Here is a 21,173-nt window from a genome sequence, read left to right as displayed (position 1 = left end):
GCTAGTCCACAACTCTCCCCAGATCAGCAGAAGGGGTGAGCTGAGCAATGACTGGGACAGCAGGGGGAATTGGCCAAGTACAATTGGGGAGAAAAGCTGTTGGGTTCTTTAACAGATTGTAATGGCACAGACATTAAATTCACCACTTCCCGAACTGATGGAGAAGATAGGTTTAATTATGCTAGTTTGGAAATTGTTACATCACATAGTATGAGATTGTCATTTCATCTCTGTCACAGATTGAGATGGCCCAGAAGTTGTTGAATTCAGACCTGGCGGAGTTGATAGGGAAGATGAAACTAGCCCAACAGTATGTCATGACAAGGTAAGGGCAAATACACTACGTGTTATACTGATGATGAGAGTTGGATAGAGGTAGTGCTTTAGTTTTTATGTCACATTAAATATGCAATAACTGTTGTCTGTATGTTGTACAGTTTACAACACGACTACAAGAAACAGATGCTGACGGCAGCTCACGCCCTCGCTGTCGACGCCAAGAACCTGTTGGACGTCATTGACCAATCACGGCTCAAGATGATCGCCCACACCCGCCCACACTAGCCCAGGACTCCAGTCAGGCCAGGGGGAGGGGCCGGGAGATTCAGCCGCAGCCAATCCGGAGGGAGGAAGACAAAGGGGGACATGGAGGGTGTAGAGGCTCTCGGCCAATCACGGAGAGAGGTGGATGAATGGCTCTGCAGATAAACTGATCGATGGATAGACTAAAGCAGCAACGCCTGTCATTGGTCTCTCCTCCTCCCTCCGACAGACATTTGTTCATAAACTCTTCCTTTACTTTTCTTCTCTCTGGTGACGGCCATGTTTGGTTGAGATCACATTGTTTTGTACTTCTGCCATCTTGTTTGGTTTTGTATCCAGAGAAATGCTCTTCTCTCCCATCACGTTTCTTCAAGGACAAGTTTTTAAAATCATGTATTACTCATTTTTAATCATTGAGGAAAGCAAATCTAACCAGAGTTTCAGAGGGGTGCAGCAAGAATTCTGGTTCAGTTTTGGCCCGTGGCCTCATTGGGACGCTGGTTTCTGTTTCATGGCTCACTTGAACAATTGCAAAGATATTTTGGTGAACGGACGCACCAAAACCTGCCACATGAACACGTGTCAAACACAATCTCCACATAACGTGGGATGCAACAACTGGAACTGAAGAGCCAGGACGAGGAGGATAATGAAGATGATCGATCGTAACGATGCTTAAAACGCGCTTGTATATCATTATTAATTATTATTATTATTATTATTACTATTTTCAGCCTTGACTCCATGTCCCTCTCTGCTTTTATCTCTTTGTTCTTCTGTCTTCCTGTGTTTCACACCGTCATTGCTCTTGCTTCAAAATTGTATGGGCGACAATTATTGATTCATACAGTACATGCTCATAAATGTCGTAAGTTCTTGTTTTCTTTCTTTCTTCATCATCTGGCATGAAGCCAAAGGATAATCTATCTACCTACCTATCTATTCATCTATCTATATCTATCTATCTATCTCAGGCATCAGGAGCTGGCATGAAAGTGAAAAGCTGAATTTTGATGAAAACACTAAACCTCTGTATGATGTTTTTTTATGCCACAGGCCACTTTTAATTAAGTTAATGACATAGTGAATATACAAAGAAGCTATATTTTTAACACTTTTCTGAGACATGAATTGTTACTGAAGAAGGGAGGATAGAGGGGAGGAGAAAAGGGGGGGGGTCTATAAAGAGGGTGATATCTTAGTTACCGTGGAGATACTAATGATGTGCTCTCCTGTGCCGAATGATCTGAATTTTAAGAGCATTAACTGTCATTTTTGACAGAAATATTTCCTCAAAAAATGCCATACATTATTTAATTTTTTGCTTTTGTATATAGAAGCCAAATGTGTCGTTGCATCCATCCAGATTGGTTTCTTATATCGTGTCTCCTCACACAGATTTTACTAAACCATATGACAGAGCTGCAGTCAAACTTCAGTTAGTCAATCCAGGAAGTGGATTTTCAGCTCAATTTGAAAATCCACCGGTGATATTATATCCAGGACACATTATATTATATCCAGGACACATTAAATTGTGGTTTCTTAAACCATGGACTGGGACCCCCCAAAAAGGGTCAAGGTCCCAGTGTTGGTTCAAAATTGATCTCTAACATAATTCTCATTGTATTGCTATAAATCTCTCCCCCCCCCCCCCCATCTTTCTACCTCTCTCAACCCTAGTTATCATCCTCCTTTATTCTCCATCTTTTTCTTTTTTCATTCTCTCATCCTCTCCACCACCCGCTCTTCCTCCTTCTCACCATCTCTCCCTTCCTCTCATCCCTCTGATTCTCTCTCTCTAGTCCACTGTTCCCTCTCTTCAAGGTGAGCAGTATTCTCAGGAAGGAGTCACATGTACAGTTCCTAAAGAAAGCAAATAAAAAACACTGTTATTATTAAACACTCCTAGTTGTCGTCTTGTTTTTTGAGCGTCTCGCCCCTCTCGACTGTCCTGTCTGTCTCTCTACAAATCTTTTTTCTCTTTCTATCCTCCACATCCCCTACCTACGTATAGCCTATATGACTATATTCCACTGTGTACAGTATGTGTGTGTGTGTTAGAGGCTATACACACTGCCTGTTCAATAGCTTTCCAAGCTATCATACTCATTTGAGCCCGGTTTCACTCCAATAATATGCACCCTCCCATTACCACATTTATTTTTCCCATTTCGACAGATATGGACTTATCAAACTGTAAATGAGGCGGCAGATAGCATTGAAATCGCCCTTAATCTTTATACATTCAAAGAAATTGAATTTAACTCAAATTAAAGATGAAGGAAATCAGAATGAATACAATTTATTATATAAGAATATATATTGATTATTATATAAGAAAAACAAAATTTAAAGATAAGGGTTAACAAAAGATATGGTTAAGAGGACTAATCTGATATGGCTGTAATAGGGGCAGACCGAGGGCTAGGTGGAGAGATCTCCACGCTGGCCTGGGAACGCCTGAGTTACTTCGTTAATGTGCGTCACCACCACCCAGAAGAAAAAACAGTAGGTGTGGGTTCTGTGAATGTATAAAGATTAAGGGCACTCTCAACGCTATCTGCTGCCTTTTTAAAAGGTTCAAGTGGACTGCTTTTCTGATTCCCTGAGCTTAACAGATCTTGTGATGTGCTGGACTGTGTGGTGAGACTGGTGAGAGTTTTCCCTTTGGTGTTGGTACCTGCCCTGTTCTGAGGTTAAAAGATATGAGTTATCTGATCATTTAATTTAAATTACACGCCCTGAAAAACAATGCAATGGGCAAAAAATTATAATTTATTTTTTTAAATTAACTTTAATTTTCATTTGTTTTTCTTCTATAATAATCTATATCTATTCTTATATATATATTCAATCCAATAGTCCATTCCATGCCTTGTCTCAGTCACTAATCATTAGAGATACTCAAATGTAGGATAGGGCCCGGGCCCTTCGGAGTGGTCTCTGTGGACTGGCATGGACTGACATTTATGTTTAGGACTTTTTTTTTTTTTTACAGTGTTAACCTTCTGCCTGCTGTAGATGCTCTGTGTGTTTGTTTTTGTTTGGTTTTGTTTGTTTGATTTTATGTTTTGCTGTTGTTATTTTTGTGGAGATTGTGTGTGTTGTGTTGTGGGTGACTGGGGACAGAGGGCATATTATGTGTTATCCCATTCAACACTGACTGTTTGCCCCTCTGATAACTTAAAACTGAATAAACATACTTAAAAAAAGAAGAAAAAAAAGAGAGATACTAAAATGTATGGTATGCTCTGGCTGTATCACGTGTCAATGTATTTGCCCACCTCTGAGAAAAGCCATGCTGATTGGTTGCTTGGTGGAGACCCAACAGGATTTAAGCGTCAGACACCAGAACCTGTGCGTCAGACACCAGAACCCCTGCATGCCTGTTGGCCAGCTCAGGTGAGGACAATTTAACATAAATTATATCTGAAATATTCAATTAATAATTCCCTCGTTCTATTTTCAATTATCGAAGTAAAAGGTATCAGTTTCCTCACTACATCCAACTCGGTCCAATCAAACTGAGCTTGAAGCTTCACTCTTTGTCTTTGTATGTTCTTACATCTCCTACATCAGGTGCTCTCCACTGCCAGCAATGGAGATGTTTGTGACCATCTTTTCAGCTGTTCTGCTGATAGGTAAGTTATCAAGTAATTTCCTTTACACATAGCTATCATTTCTTTCATGCATGAAAGATGAGAGTATGTTATGGACACATATCACTGTTGTGAGTGGATCTAGATCACAATAGTATAAACAAAAATGCTTTGATTCAATCTGAAGGTCTGTGCAATACAGTAGTGAGAAATTATTATATATCATTTATGTCAGCTACTGATAATTAGACATAAATAACATCCACAAAACAATCAATTATACTGTAGGTGCATGACCAGAATGTTGAGATTAATTCTAAGGTCCTTGGAAGGTTAAAATCATTTAAATGTATTGTCTTCATATTTGAAATACAAAGTGCAAATGACAAAACAGTAATGTCACAAGAATGTAAATAATGTGATATCTAAGTGTGGAAATGTATGCTTGCAGTTCTATTCTGTAGCACTTGACTGTGCAATAGACATAATATATCCTAAAGATTTTATGCCTCTGGTTAATTTGTAATAGATAGATAGATACACTTTATTATCTCAAACAATAGAGAATAATAGAGTAGCAACAATAATAGCAATAGTGAAACATTTGTGTGCTCAACTAACCTTTGTGCCAAAATAAACAACAGAGTGAAAAAAGCCCTTTTCTACTCAAAGCACTCAACATAAAAACGTATCTCACTGCGATAAGATTTGCGTGTTCACATGTAGGCTACATCGTATGGAGAGATGAACGCTTTTTTGGTGGGGCACGTTTCAGGATTGTGTGCAGGAGGACCAGCCACTCTGCCACCTGAGACAGGCACCTGCTGGCTCATGGACAGTCTCCACTACCGCACCTTCGACAGCCACTGCTACAACTTCATGGGCAACTGCAGCTACACCATGGCCAAGAACTGCCAGGTCGACACCACCCACCCAGCCTTTGAGGTGGAGGTCAAGAACGTGAACCGTGCCAACGCACAGGTCGCAGCAGTGCAAATGGTCACCGTCAGTGTTTACGGGACCACCATTGATATTGTCCACCTTGAGTTTGGTCTTGTCCGGGTAAGTCAGTCAGGGTTCATGTAAATCAGGGTTCCTACACATTTCAAAATTCCATACTTTTCCAGGCTCAAAAAAGCTTGGACTTTGAAGAACTTCCCAAGTGAAACCTGAAAGGCTCTGTACAGAAATGACGTGGCCTTGTAAGACTCATTGGCTCACAGAGTTTGACGGCTGCATGACAGTTTTGAGGTTGTGGGTTCGAGCCTCAGTCAATTAGAGACCTTTGAAAGTGGACACCCAGACGAAAGACTGAAAGGTTCTGAGAAAACCTGTTTTAAAAAGTGTGACCCAGTGGGTCAGGGAGTTGGATTACTGCCCAGCAGTATTGAGCTCATGGGTTCAAGCCTCAGTCACTTTTGAGGTTGTGGGTTCGAGCCTCAGTACCGGTATTACCATATCCACCAAGACCATATCTGGTTGGGTTTAGGCAGCAAAAGCGACTTTTAATTGGGTTTGTTAAGGTAGGGCTGGGCATATCAATCTAAATATCATCACAATATGATTCCACTGAAAGACGGTAAACGATATTGAATTACCACCCAGCCCTAGGTTTAGCTAAGTAAAACAATGGTTAAATGGTTCTGTTTGCACCTATATTAAATTGCTGAATTGACTGTGTGCTCCAGATCCTTTCTTTCATGTTTCATGCGAATGTGGAATATTGTGAACATAACACTCTATCTTCCTGTATTTGCAGTTAATTATCACGTAAAATTATTCCACGTTGGCATGACTTTGCTCTCCCTACATAAAACTATTTTGTGATATTTTACTGTAACAAATGTGCTATAATTAAAAAAAAAAAAAAAACATTTGATTTGCTTGATTTTCAGGTGAACTATCAGGTATGGAACCTCCCTATCAACCTGGACAACGGCAAGGTGAAGCTCTCCCAAAGTGGTCTGTCTGTCGTCATGGAGACGGACTTTGGCGTGACGGTGCAGTACGACTGGGAGCAGCATCTTGTCATCACTGTGCCGGGCAGTTTTGCCGGCAAGGTGTGCGGCCTGTGCGGCAACTTCAACGGCAAACAGGAAGATGACCTCACGACTCCCTCTGGTTCACTGGCCAGCAGTGTGGCCGACCTGGGCAAGAGCTGGAGGGCTTCGGGCACGGCGGGCGACGCCTTTTGTCGAGACGAGTGCACCGGCCAGTGTGCGAGCTGTGCGGGCTACGAGCTTCGGGAATTGGAAAATCAAATGCTCTGTAGTGGCCTTTCACAAGTGATGGATCGATACTTCCAAGACTGTCAAACCATGATGATCGACCCCGAGGTCTTCCACAGCAACTGCATGCTTGACCTCTGTAGAGGCGCTACTATGAAGACGTACTTTTGTGACACCCTGCAGGTCCACTCTGACGCCTGCCAGAGGGCCGGAGGCAACGGTCAGAGCTGGAGGGGTGCTACCAAATGCTGTGAGTAATCCAAAGGCAAACATTCCTTCTAAGCATGTTAATATACTGTGAATAAATCAAATCAAACTGAATGTCTACCTCTTGTTGAACAGTTTAGTCATATTGATTGTTGTACATGTGTCCATACAGCTCCACCCACATGCCCAGAGAACAGCAGGTATGACTTCTGCGGGGCTGCCTGTCCTGCCACCTGTGAAAACCCAGACGCCGCCTCCAAATGCAAAGAGAGCTGTGTGGAGACCTGTGTCTGTGACCAAGGCTTCCTGCTCAGCGGCACCAAATGTGTCCCCAAGGCCCAGTGTGGCTGCACGTACCACGGCCACTACGTGGAGGCCGGAGCCTCCTTCTGGGGCGACGGGAGCTGCACCAAACGCTATAAATGTTCTGCAGGTGGAAGCTTGTCATCTCGGGAGACAAGTTGTCCCCTCGGGCAGCGGTGCCAGGTGGCGAAGGGTATCAGAGATTGCTATCCTATGACACGTGCCACCTGCTCCATCTCCGGTGACCCACATTACAACACCTTTGACAACAGCAACTATGACTTCCAAGGCACCTGCACCTATACCGCAGCTGAAGGCTGCCGTCTGGAAGGCACCCAGCTCAACTCCTTCTCGGTGGTGGTGGAGAACGAGAAGTGGTATGTTTTCTCTGCAAATCCAAAGGTCTCAGTTGCCAAACTTGTGGCAGTAGAGGTGTATGGAACCATCTTGATCCTGCGCAGAAATCAACTGGGAATGATCATGGTAATGTTACTGTCATTCTTTCATTCTTTTAGCTGAGACGCTTTTAAGAAGATGTGCAAATGAAAAGAAGGAGAATGTGGGGCATCGTGGTGTGGCTCAGAGGGCAAAGGCTTGTGTCATGTGACCTTGTGTCATGTGACCTTGTGACGTTGCATGTCACGCCCATCAGTGGTGCGGCCCCCGAATACTGCAGTCTTCGTTAGACCACCGGACGAAATCATTGCGACTGCTGAACCCGATCCAACGTTATCGCAGTCGCCTCTTTAATCCACCGTACGAAAACCCTTTTCCTTCAGAAATCCTCTCAGCCACCCTCTTTTAAAGCTTGCCCAACCGGACATTTTTTATTTTTGCTTTAGATTGGAAAAAACTAAGTTTACACTGAGGGGGGCTCCTCGGATAGATTTGATTCTCACTAGAGGCCATTGATTGAAAATGCCGATAGCCTTCCTCTGGGTGAAGTGGCACCATATAAGATGGTGCTTAGGCCCACCGGAGACAGATGAGTAATTACTCACTGATCCCCCCCCCCCCCACACACACACACACACATACACAGCCTGCTGTTACTGCCTGCCCCCCACATACACAGGCTGCTGTTACTGCCTGCCCCCCACATACACAGCCTGCTGTTACTGCCTGCACCCCACATACACAGGCTGCTGTTACTGCCTGCCCCCCACATACACAGCCTGCTGTTACTGCCTGCCCCCCACATACACAGCCTGCTGTTACTGCCTGCCCCCCACATACACAGCCTGCTGTTACTGCCTGCCCCCCACATACACAGCCTGCTGTTACTGCCTGCCCCCCACATACACAGCCTGCTGTTACCTAACCTCATGAAGCCCAAACAGGCCAGGATCACTCAGATCCTTGCAAATAAATATCTATCTTTGTCTTCCATTTCTGATGTGGAGATATCTATGACTGATTACTTGTGAGAAGTTATTACTATTTTAAATTAATTAATTCGTAATTTTTTTCTTTCATTTCCCTCTTGGTGTGATTATTTAGACCTACCGTTTTGCAATACAGCCTAATTTTGGAGGGAAGGTGGATATGGGTAAATGAGATTGCGGGGATGCTTGCATGTCAAAATGAAAATATAATTGTAATCGCAATGTACACTTTGTTTGTTCCCTGCTCAAAATAAATATATAAAAAAAGAGCAAGGAGTTACGTAAATACAATGTTCACATATTACAGAAATAGCCATGAGTCCAGTGCTTCCCACAAGCATCTGTTAAAAAAGGTAACATGTATTCTTGTTTCTGAACTCAGTGAACTTTCATGTGCGCTTTGAGGTGTCCCTTCTGGGTGAATCCTCTTCTACATATGGAGCACTTGAAGGGCCTTTTCCCAGAGTGAATGACAAGGTGTCGCCGAAGGGAGGTGTTGTGATAGAAAGCTCTTCCACAGGTTGGACAATCATAGTTCTTGGGTTTGCGTGTCCCCTGGAACTGTTTGAGGTCCTCAGACTGTTTTTCCTGATGTTCCTCACGTGTGTTCGATTCCTCAACAGTTGCTGTCCTCCTGCCACAAGCTTCTCCTATGCAACAAAAGACGTGTTAGTGTGAATATGGCAAAGTTCTGAGTGAAACATTCTGTCTGATGAACTATGCTTTCTAGTAAGACTGCAATACAAACTTGATCTACACTGAAATAAAAATAATTTGTAGTCACACACACACGCACACGCACACACACACACACACACACACACACCCACACACACACACACACAGGAATGCCAAAAGATGATCTCTAAAAAGAAAATAAGGGCAATGTGAGATGTCACAAGAATTCAAAATAGGCACGGGCATTCATAACAATGCAATAACAAGTGAATGACAGAAAGTGTACATGTCAGATCAGAGAAAATTATGGTTCATATGTTTTAAAGAGAATCTAAGCAATTAAGAATCTCTCCCGGTGAATGTGGTCTGATCTCTCCTTCCACTGAGCCTGAACAAGGGCTTTTATCAGGAGGGCATAAATTAAAAATAAAAATAAATAAATAACATAAAGCTGAACAGTAGTTAACACAGTTGTTCTGTTTCTTTTGGATTCTCCAGGTGAACGGCACCATGTTATCCATCCCACACAACATCCATAAAGGACAGCTGCAGGTGTACCAGGAAGGCTTCCACTATGTCATCCTAACTGACTTTGGCCTGAGGGTGACCTATGACATGGTCTACCGCGTCACCGTCACTGTCCCCGGAAACTACCGGGGCAAAACCTGCGGTCTGTGTGGCAACTTCAACGGCAACAAAGCAGATGACTTCCAGCTGCCTGATGGGAAAGTAACCAAGGACCTGCTGACCTTTGGGGCGGCGTGGAAAGTGGCCGTGCCCGGAGCGGTGTGTGAAGACGGCTGCAGCGGAGACCTCTGTCCCAAGTGTGACGACTCCAAGAAAGCTACGATGGAGGCAGACTGCTCCATCATCAGCAAGCCCACAGGTCCCTTCACCGCCTGCCATCGTCTCATAGATCCCGCCTCCTACCACAGAGATTGTGTCTATGATGTTTGCATGGCCAAGGGAGATCGCAACATCCTCTGCCACAGTATTGCTGCATACATGACAGACTGCCAAGACTTTGGTGCAAAGATCCACAACTGGAGAAGTCCTTCTTTTTGCCGTGGGTTTCTGCACACTTACATACCCTTCTGTTTACACCGACACCCCTCAGTCAGTGCACATCTGTTCCACATTCAAACACATTGAAATCCAACCCCCCCCCCCCCCCCATTCACATCTCCTATTATCTGTCCACAGCTCTTAACTGCCCTGCAAATAGCCACTATGACACCTGTGTACAGGCGTGTGCATCCAGCCCATGTCCTGGTCTCTCCGACGCCATGCCATGCAGCACCAGTACCTGCGCTGAGGGCTACGTCTGCAATGAAGGCTACCACTACAATGGAACTGGCTGTGTTGCCTCTGAGCAGTGTGGCTGTTATCACGATGGACACACTTACAAGGTAAGAGCAGATAATGCAGATGGATCTGAGGACTGAGACTATCAATTCATCATGAAACCAGACTCCAGTCCATCCATAAATTGCTTGCACCAGTGTTGTGGTTAATGTTGAAGTGGGATCATAAGTTATTCACATTAGGAGCAGTTAGAAACTGTTGGACTGCACAACATGATTTTGGGGTGGAAAAAGTTTTTTTTTTGGATCCACTGAACTCTGCCTCCAACATCTGAACAAACAAAACTGTGCTTTTTGAATGGACGTTCCCTGTTCATAGCACACTCTTAACACAATGTTCTTTTTTCAAACTACATTCACAAATAGGTTAAAAACAACTTTCTTCTTTTCTTCTTTAAAATGTGTCAATCCGATAGCGTCAGAAATTGGTTTGAGAGGAAGGCTATCCAATCTCCAATATTGTTGCTATTCATCAGATTCAATGTAACATTTTGTATGAATCATGTGTGAATGATGTGTTTTTTGTGCCATTTGCAGATTGGAGAATCCATGATATCAGATGACTGTCACAGGATCCACACCTGCCGGGCCTCTGGAGTCGTCCTGTCCCAGAACATGACATGCAAAAGTGATGAGAGCTGCCAGGTGAAGGACGGCACCATGCGCTGCCACCTGGAGCGGTGCCGTGTGGGAGCTACTGGCACACTCAGTCCATTCAGCGGTGAAGCCGGCACCATCGCACACCCAGGGGCCTACGAGATGATCCAGATCTGTGAGCAGGCCGTCCCCTCACACTGGTTCAGGGTGGTGGTGAGGCTGGAGATGTGCTCTCCTGGAGTCAACACTATTGTGGCTGTGCATGCGTTCCTCAATGAGCTGACAATCACACTTAACAGCAAACGTGGCATTTGGGTGAGTCTCATGTTAAGAAACAGCTGCCTTCACTTCCAAAATGAATCCTAGTTGATTTGTTCTGTTCTAAATGAAGCATTTGATTGACAGGTCAATGGAAGGCTGATGACTAAGGCCCTCTTCTCAAAGAACAGCGTCACAGTAAAGGTTTCTGACAACACAGTGACAGTTAGCATGTCCAGCCTGCAGTTATCCTTCAGTTCTTCTCATGAACTCAGCCTGTCTGTGAGCGAGGACGTAGCTGAGCTGGTATGTGGGGCGTGTGGGCGACTCGGCCCTGCAGGGGGCGCCACCACACTGGGAAACTCACTTGGAGGGACCTCAGCATCACTGAACATTGGGAAATGGGAGGCTCCGGATTTCCCTCAGTGGTGAGTCACATAACTCTTTATCTCCAAATAAAGACTATTTTTTCCAGTGTAAAAATGACGTTTTGATAAGATGAACATGTTCAGACTTGGAGCCTTCATAAAAAATAAAACCATTCAGCAGCGTTGGTCATTTATCTTTCTGTCAGTGTCAGCAAATCCTCCATGTCTGCTAAACTGACCACATAAACAATATGCCTACACGTATGTTTGGTTGGCTGAGGAATACCATAACCTCAGGAAAACATAAACTGTTCAGATCATGACATAATGACAAACTTAATATTTGAAACGTTATACTTCAGTTATAATTGGCTGCGACAGTCAACAATTATTGCCATTTCTCCAATGGCTCTAATTATGAAATTGTTTGTGTAACGTGTATATTTATTTTGGTGCTTTTAGGAAAATTTTAATGAATCGTGTAACTTCAGCCTCATGTACATTACAGCATATAGAGACTATTTCCTTGGGACAGGATTTTATTTGACACCAACAGAAATGTAGAGGAAAAACAGGCCTTTAATTCAGCTTGACATATAATAAATAATATGTCTGTTTCTTTTTTCAGTGTTTTGTAAATTCCAACCCAGCGGGCATTTGATCAACTGCATTGATCCAGAACCTCCAGCGATAACCAAACTGCCAGCATCAAACTGCCAGCACCACTGATTTAAATCTTTCATCATCAGAGCTGTTGCTGACTGTGTGATGTCAACGTTTTTGATTGCTGGCGCTGTCCAATGGCGACCCGGTTTTGCTCTCCGACTCTGAGCGAACCAAGCAGAATTTCGCTCGTGATACTTGTACCATGAAGTGACAATAAAGTTTATCTCATCTCATCTCATCTCATCTCAACGTGGTTTGCCTCTACAAAACAGCAGCTTTCTAAAAGATGAACAGCCAAACTCCCAAAGAAAACAATTATTTTAAGAGTTCTAATACAAGTGCAACACATGGCTTTAAACAATAAAATAACATTTAACAAATTAAATCATCTGTTTTGCAACATAACAAACTGAGGTTAGCTAATGCTCAAAAGACAGGCAGGCAAAACTGATGCACTGCAAGCTACCTCGTCATATAATCTGTAATCAATCCTGAAGTACACAGAGACTGTGATGTCATCATTGATGTCACTTGAGCAATTGTGATGTCATCAGTGATTTCACTCAAGCAATTGTGACGTCGTCAGTTCAAGCAATCATTCAAAAAAGTCACCTGTGGTGGAATGAGTCCCTTCTAGGCTGAGCTCGCTAGGCTGATCATGTGCCACCATCCTAGCCAATCGCAGCCCTTCGTCCATGAGCATTTGCTGTATGAGATGGTGCCTCCAGTTGGCAGGGTTGGGGGCGTCGGTGGCTGGGGGGCGGGGGGATGGAAATTGGTGGCACTGTGAGCCTATGTTCAAACAGGACAGAAGTGTGTGTAAATGCTACTGATCGTCTTGACAGAAACATTCTAATTTTGATAGTCAACAGGTTCCTACAAGCAGACGCTGACACTTTATAGAAACATGAAGAATGCCTGTGGATGAAAGATGTTCTACAGCAGCAGAGTACAGAGCTAGAATTTAAAAAAGACAAATTACTGCATGACCAAACTTGCTGCTGATCATTTCATGAGGCGACTCCGAATGCTTTACCTTGTGATACACTTCCCAGGCTTTCTGTGGATAAGCTGTCATTGTCTGCTCCCTGGGTCACACCCTTGGACCCCTCTGCTCCCTGGGTTACACCCTTGGACCCCTCTGCTCCCTGGGTCAAGCCCTCTGACCCCTCCGCTCCCACAAGAGAGGACACCCTCTCACTGACCTAAGACACGTGATTAGCAGATGGTCTATACAGCATTAACAAGCAGTACTGACCATCACATGAATGAAGCAGGCCTTCTCGGCTGGTCGTAGTGGCAACTCACCTCATTTGTCACCCTCTCGGGGGATATGACGTTGTTGTTGTCGTCTGCACTTGTCCTGAAGTAAGAAAGAATAAAGTCAATGTTTCTGCGCAAGATACAGCAGTATTCAATAAATCACATTTAATACAACTTCTGTTCAATGTGATATAACCTGGAATATAAGATTTTAATAAAATGTTGTACCACTATAGCGCTGGCTTATGTTGTGTACTGTATATTTTGTATCTTGTGTGTCTTGTAAGCCCACACAATGAATAAAACAAATCAAAAATCAATTAAAAATCAATAAACACAAAGTGACTTGACTTGGGATTTGACTTGCCTTAACTAAGGACTACAGTTGACTTGACATAACCTGTGTGACTTGACTTGCCCAAGAAAAAATTACTTGAGACTTGGTCCAAATGACTTGGGACTTACTTGGTACTTGGACCCAAATGACTCGGTCCCATGTCTGCAAATACAATAATTGTAATTGGTGCAGCCAAACTGCGCGCCGGAGGGGTCAGTTTCTGGGTTGACAGATTATTTTTTGAGGGGTCCAGGCTCGCGGGCAGTTTCTGGGTCGACAGATTCTTTTTTGGGGGGTCCAGGTTTGGGGTCGGTTTCTGGGTCGACAGTTTCTTTTTGGGGGGGTCCGCAGATTTCTTATGCTCAGGCACTTTGGCGTAGCTGTGGTCACACTGGTCAGTGGACTGATTGACTGAGGGTAAGTCTATATTCTTGGTCCATGCAAATAAAGATGGCCCTTTCTCCTTTCCATGAGGAAAATGGCAGCTGCATAGTCTTGAGTAACGATTTGGCTCCTTGTCTGCTCGTCTGGAATGAGAAAATAATATATGAAGAATTAAAACCTGTCAAATAGTCCCCCTATCCATAGTTGAAACAATCTGTACTCTTCTATTTATCTTGTGAAGCACTTATAACATTCTTTTTGACAGGTGCTATACAAATAGTTTATTATTTAGTAGTAATATTATCATTTGTAGTATTAGTATAGAGGGTATGCATGTGATGTCACAGAGGCAGAAGTCACTGTGGGGTCACGCCCACTGAGTCACAGCAAGACTGAGCTTGAATGCAGTAATCAGCCTAGATAACTGACACCTGCTGCTCAGGGAGGAATTTGACACTCATTTTGACACTCGTTCCTGATTGAGGGGGCGTGTTCCAGTGGGTGTGCATACCCTCTATTGTAGTATTAAGTATTTGTTGTAATTCCACGACATTTATTTAACAGCTGTGGTCTGTATTTACCTTGATAAAGGACTGATACACCTCTAGAGCATTTGATCAATTATTATGCAATATTAACGATTAAATTACCAAACAGTAGCCTATAATAAGTAGTTGGAATTTGCTCAAACTCGACCAGCCACATTAAAATGATGCTAAATGCATTCTAGGCATCCTATGGGTTACGCCCAGAGACGTCAAACTCAATACAAAAAGCTGTCAGTTTTACTGTTGTCTTGCTTGTCACTAAGTGCGCCAGACTGCTATAACATGACTTTAGACCCATTATGAATCAGTGGTGTCTTTTGTAATATTCGGGTTAATTAACAATATAAATAAACACTATAATAATCAATTACAAAGGTTACATTCAATAAGTTTAGGTTAGGTTGGAAGCTTGGAAGCCATGACAGTCTGTTTGGAAAACATATCATTCGCAATGGTTTATGGGATTGCGTACTAGGCCTAATTTACCTGACGCGTTTTATCCAGAGATTCTTGGTCCGTTTATCAGTCGGGAAGCCAAATAATCTGCAACTGGCATTTCTGGCATTATGAGTACAAAACGGTGCAAAACACGAAGGCATCTTTCCGGTGTCTTCAGTGGCTCTCGTGCATTGCTCTCTCTCGCCGTGGCTCTCTGTGTAGTTACGTTGCGTGCGGTGCGTCCCAACGTCATCATCACGCAGACCTGACGTAGAGTATATAAGCTTATCTCCCGCCCTCTTTCCCTCCCTTTCCGCTGAAACCCTTTCAGAGTAGGAAGTCAACTTGCCTAAGGTGCTCGGTTCTTCACCCGAAGCTAAGGCCCACAATCCGGCGACTAGCACCATCAGATTTAGGCATCCGACGCCCAAACTCTAACATCCAAGAACCGACATGGCCTCTGTGTCCGAGCTCGCCTGCATTTACTCCGCTCTCATCCTCCACGACGATGAAGTCACCGTCACCGTAAGTATCCCGCTGTCTGCCCGTTCCCGCTAGATCAACCACTTAACCGTTTATAGAAGCAGGGTAGCACTGTCTTGGTCATTCAAAATGTGTAAAGTGAAGGCTCTACTGACATAAACGTATCGTTTACTATGGTACTGCACTAGTTATATTTTGTACAGACTGTACAGTGTATACTAGTAGTAGCTAATATTCCAAAACTGTCAGCCGGGTAAAATGGCGGCGCTTGTTGCCAGGCCACGTTTTTACTCCAGTCAGCCCATGCATGTGTGCGCTATTAGCGCATCTGTCAACTAACGCTACATCTTCGTTGACCGAAGATGTGTAAGCGGTCATGTTTTTGTTGGATGTCAGTTTCATTCATCAACCCTAACTTGGTCGGTTCGTTGTATGTTTACCTGTCAAGTTGGTTACACGTGATTCCTTGCCCCTTTCGGAACTGCTAACATAGCTCACGCTACTACGCAGTCCCTTATTAGTACACCGCCGACGTAGCCTAAACAGGTCGCTCCGTCTGCAAAATTGTTCTAACTACTCGATAAAGTTTCGCAAATGAAATTTCAAATGTACTTACCGGCAGAAAAGGGTTGTGTGAACCTGCGCGGATGATGTAGAAACACGAGCGCCACTAATAAACATGTTTAATCCCTCACTGAACCCCAGGTCTAATTTCTTCAAAATGAATCAGCTAGAAACACTCGTCTTCTTCTGCGCTGCTGTCATGGGTGGTGCGCAAAGCAACCATAGCGCTCGCTATCACTTCCGGCCCCTGGCGGCCGGAAGTGGCACTTTTGTAGTCTTTTGTAGTTTTTTGTAAGGTATCGGACTAGTGCCATGGCACCGGAAAATAGGGGAAGCTATTAACAGAATTACTGTAATAATCACATGGCTGGCTGTATGTTACTTTTTTTTTATAGCTAAATTATCGCTGGAAGATAAACAATGGAAAATAGGGGAAGCTATTAACAAAATTACTGTAATAATCACATGGCTGGCTGTATGTTCCTTTTTTTTTTGGAGACATGTACTACCGGCCCCACAATATTTTTAAAATACATTAATAGAAACACATGACATTAAAAACATTGGCAAAGTCATGACAGATTGTAGAGTTTAGTTACTTTACAACAATATTATTCAAGTAGTACTTCAAAGTAATCATCAGTAGGGAAATAGTAGTAAAAATCAGGCTTATTACCTTGTCCATTAAATTTCCAAAAAGACCAAAGCAGGCACTTTTCCCATATCCAGTTGGCAGGACAGCAAATACATTTTTGCGGTATACCAATGCTTTTAAAATTGCCTTTTGTTCCACTTTTAATGGAAAAGGTGACACCTCTTCAATTAACCTGTCGACATCCATTCTCACGTGGTGAGGGCTTCTGACTTCATGTGTAATGTGATTGATATAGCGGTTCCGACCGCCAGGGGCCGGAAGTGATAGCGACCGCTATGTTTTTTTTTTTTTTTTTTTTTTTTTTTTAACCATTGACTTTTAATTTACAACTGTAAGGCAATCATCACAAGTGTATACAACTTCGACAAGCATGAACAGACACAAGGCAGCACATTCACACATAATACAGGACAGACGGGGGGAAACACGAAAAAAAAACAAAAAATAAAAACAATTTAAAATAAATAAAACATAAGATGGCTAGAGACTTGTTAAAGATAAATAGAGGTCTTTGGTAAAATTCGATTTAATAAATTTCAGGGACTTCATGTAGAGTTGGGTTTCATTAAAGTAGCAGGTAAAGATGGGTGGAGTTTTGATATATTTGCCCTTATGAATAAAGAATTTAGCTAAGATTAGTAACACATTGATCATTAGGTCCAATTTTTTGTCTTCTAATATTACACCAAAAACAATACTATTATAATCAAGAACAGGCATTACTGTGTTTTTTCCATGTAATCAATCGATGAATTATTTCCAGAACAGTTGGGTGTGAGAACATGAAACAAAAAGATGCTCAGTTGTTTCAATATCACCTTTACAGAATATACACTCATTGCTCTCAAATCCAAATCTTAATCTTCAAAATTCACTGGAAGGGTAGAAGTCATTCATTATTTTGTAGTGAATTTCTTTTGTTTTGGGTGGAACTGGATATTTGAAGAATTTTGTTCTCAATCTACATACTGCTGGTTTGTCAAAAATATTCAAAATATTATTTCTACAAGAACGGGCAGTGTATAAATCATTTGTTAGAATAGACCTTGTGAATTGGTTTGAGCACCTTTTATCAAGAAAATGTATTCCATTGATAAAAAGAGTGCTGAGATGAGAACACAACAGAATCTAGCTGTGGCCGGACTGGATAATGATTTAAGCGATGTTCTGTTGAATCCTTTCGTTTTTATTTTAATTTGTTCTTTGCAATTGCTGCATGTATGCTCCGACATCGCGAACACGAAGCCTGCCTGCGCTTCCAAAACTCTTCTGCGCGCATCTTACAAAAAACTACAAAAGACTACAAAAGTGCCACTTCCGGCCGCCAGGGGCCGGAAGTGATAGCGAGCGCTATGGTTGCTTTGCGCACCACCCATGACAGCAGCGCAGAAGAAGACGAGTGTTTCTAGCTGATTCATTTTGAAGAAATTAGACCTGGGGTTCAGTGAGGGATTAAACATGTTTATTAGTGGCGCTCGTGTTTCTACATCATCCGCGCAGGTTCACACAACCCTTTTCTGCCGGTAAGTACATTTGAAATTTCATTTGCGAAACTTTATCGAGTAGTTAGAACAATTTTGCAGACGGAGCGACCTGTTTAGGCTACGTCGGCGGTGTACTAATAAGGGACTGCGTAGTAGCGTGAGCTATGTTAGCAGTTCCGAAAGGGGCAAACGTGATTCCCAAACATCAATAACACATGCTAGCCCCCTAGCCTAGCCTCTTTCACCATCATGGTACAGCTGCTGGTGCAGTACTAACCAAGTAATAATGTTTACAATCAATTGTCTTGGCCAATTCACTCGCTGCTTTTATTAATTTACAATGTGTTGCAATGGACGATGTGTCAAATCAGTGAAACAGCAGTTGGTGTTACATGAAATAAGACTGATGTGAGCAACACTAAGATCCAGTTGTTTTGCCTTTGCCTTTTGTATTTTCTGTCCTGATAACATGCATGTGGAGTCGGTGCTGGTTTTAAGTAGGATTTTTAACCTGTGGTTTCCTGTGTCTGTAGGAGGACAAGCTGAATGCTCTGATCAAGGCTGCCGGAGTCACTGTGGAGCCCTTCTGGCCAAGTCTCTTCTCCAAGGTGACAACACACAGCATACACAAAACTAAGGGTGCATTCGTAAATCCAATCTTACGCGGTCCAGTGTGCGCTCTGGCGCTCAGAGTGGCTATTACGAACGCACCTTAAATCTATCGGTAGGTGTAGTGTCTCGGTGAGGGACTGGGGAGATGCACGTCAGTTGCATTTGACCAGAGGTCAGACCTCAACCTCAGTCAGAGGTTCTGACTGAGGTTGTCAACAGAAACGTTTAATCAAGAAATCGTGGAACTTCCGTGAATAAAGGAAACACTGCTTTGGTCGACTATGGAGTGTTTGGGACCTTTCAGATGTTTATTGCAGTAGTAAAAGTTGTAAGCCAGGAAATGTGCTGCTGTTCCTTTGACATCACCTACAGTCAGTCATGTTTTGAGTGAGCCGAACAGCTCCACAATGTCCATGGACATGAAGGGCTGGCTCTGGTTTTGGGCTTTTAGGCATTGTCAAAGTTCTAATTTGAGTATTATAGGATTAACAGGGTGAATACTGTTATGGGGTGGAGTTGGCTTTAAACTTGGCAAACTACAATGTCCTTTCACACTAATGCATTTCTCAATCTGTCAGCACCTTATACATGTCCTGTAATTTATGACATCACTGATGATGTCACAATGCCTCTTATGACATCACTGATGTCACAATGCCTGACATCACTGATGATGTCACAATGCCTCTTATGACATCACTGATGTCACAATGTCTATGACATCACTTCTGGGACAAAAATGGAAACCCAACATTGCCCACTTTCTCCCTTTTTATAATAAAAGATTAAAGTCAGGGCAGACTGGAGAAGTGGGCACAAGGTGGCTGCTTCAGAAAAAGCACTGCACCTCTCCCATAGGTGCTGAAAGTTTACGACAATTGGAATGAAATAGGATGGCGTACCAGTAGTTTGGAGTTCCCTGAAGCTCTGATCATTGTATCAAAGCATGTCAGCTGTGAATGATAAATGTTTTTTAAAACGTTTTTATTAGAGTACTGCTTGCTGCTGATAGTAGCAGCTAGTTGTAACTTAAATGGAAGTTACTCTGGTCAGCACGCACACAATTAGGCTGAGGCAGCACTTTCCCTACAAAATCAGGATGGTGTGAGCATGCCTGTAGTCCTCTAGGTCTCTGCATCAAACTGACCACATCAGTTCCTGGACACGACAAACGACGGGATTCTGATCTGTGAATGTTGTCCCTCTTTCAGGCTCTGTCCAGCATCGACATCGGCAGCCTGATCTGCAACGTTGGAGCCGGAGGAGGTGGTGCTCCAGCCGGAGCCCCCGCTGCAGGAGCCCCCGCCGCTGCTGGAGAGGCCCCAGGTAACTACAGATATGATGCTTTTGTGGAGGCCCCAGGTAACTACAGATAGGATGCTTTTGTGTTGAGGGAGAGGGCTTTAGATGGGCGCAGCAGTTGGATGCTCCAGGTAAATGGAATTCTACACGGATATCAAAGTGGCGATGTACTTTGTCATCACATTTGCTGTAAACAAAAGTATACAACGATGTCAAATGCTGGCAAAGTTTGTTGTTAATTTAGTGTATATAAAAATAAGAAAGGTGGTTAATTAGCTTGCTGATTGCAGGAGAGATTGATTTTGACAAGCGCCTGAGTAAATAAATGAGATGTAAAATCAACAACTTTATCCAAATTCAGATAAAAGAAATGGAAATAAAATAAAATAAATTAGACTGAACTACCAACTTAACCTGATCCTCAGAAGTCAAGTCACAGCAACAAACCTCCCCATGTCTCCGGCCATTCATTAACACATTGATACCTGATGCAGCATTTGCGTGTATATCCCTCATTTGTGTTCTTAAAGGGATACACACACAAATGCTGCATCAGGTATCAATGGGTTAAACGGTAGCAGACAACCTACTCTGCTTACTTTGAGGCATCTGAAGCTTGTAACTGTAACTTGTTACACTTTGACACTTCAAACCTCTGGGCTTCTCTAATGGTGCAGTTTGAATGATTGCAGCATAGCTTGACTCTGCCAGCCCACTTCTTAACATCTCATTTTCCCCTACAGCCAAGGAGGAGAAGAAGGAAGAGGAGAAGAAGGAGGAGTCTGAAGAGGGGTCCGATGACGACATGGGCTTCGGTCTCTTTGACTAAAGACTGTTTTTCTAACAAAACACAATAAAACTACAAAAATGAGCGCTGCTTTGCCATTCATTAATGTTCATGCCC

At 43.1% G+C, this 21,173-nt stretch overlaps 3 protein-coding genes across 9 annotated transcripts in view; 2 read left to right on the top strand and 1 right to left on the bottom strand.

Moving 5' to 3' along the window:
• Positions 1–2,429, top strand: part of LOC310785326 (focal adhesion kinase 1-like) — a gene marked incomplete at its 5' end in the record, with an annotated part of 62,626 nt that extends 60,197 nt beyond the window's left edge. For all 7 annotated transcript variants that reach the window (XM_083646352.1, XM_083646354.1, XM_083646355.1 and 4 more), the window contains 2 exons: positions 240–325; positions 438–2,429. In XM_083646352.1, the coding sequence (XP_083502478.1) occupies positions 240–325; positions 438–564 (213 nt within the window). In that variant the 3' untranslated portion in view covers positions 565–2,429. The remainder of the gene's footprint in view (positions 1–239; positions 326–437) is intronic.
• Positions 2,430–8,646: 6,217 nt separating this feature from the next.
• Positions 8,647–15,352, bottom strand: LOC310784939 (uncharacterized protein; the record flags this gene model as incomplete). The annotated part of the gene is made up of 6 exons (XM_083645960.1): positions 15,218–15,352; positions 13,928–14,326; positions 13,508–13,562; positions 13,236–13,404; positions 12,812–12,991; positions 8,647–8,918 (listed from the first exon to the last, which is right to left on the bottom strand). Exons 1-6 carry the CDS (start codon positions 15,328–15,330, stop codon positions 8,647–8,649), a joined length of 1,188 nt encoding a protein of 395 aa, XP_083502086.1. The 5' UTR covers positions 15,331–15,352.
• Positions 15,353–15,482: 130 nt separating this feature from the next.
• On the top strand, positions 15,483–21,140 carry rplp1 (ribosomal protein lateral stalk subunit P1). The gene is made up of 4 exons (XM_083645582.1): positions 15,483–15,694; positions 18,889–18,963; positions 20,179–20,293; positions 21,013–21,140. Exons 1-4 carry the CDS (start codon positions 15,623–15,625, stop codon positions 21,096–21,098), a joined length of 348 nt encoding a protein of 115 aa, XP_083501708.1. The 5' UTR covers positions 15,483–15,622; the 3' UTR covers positions 21,099–21,140.
• Positions 21,141–21,173: the final 33 nt, after the last annotated feature.

Source organism: Poromitra crassiceps (genome assembly GCF_964638095.1).
Source record: "Poromitra crassiceps genome assembly, chromosome: 11".
Classification (NCBI taxonomy): domain Eukaryota; kingdom Metazoa; phylum Chordata; class Actinopteri; order Beryciformes; family Melamphaidae; genus Poromitra; species Poromitra crassiceps.
The sequence above is the reverse complement of the archived record's forward strand: the minus strand, read 5'-3'. Positions and strand labels throughout refer to the sequence as shown.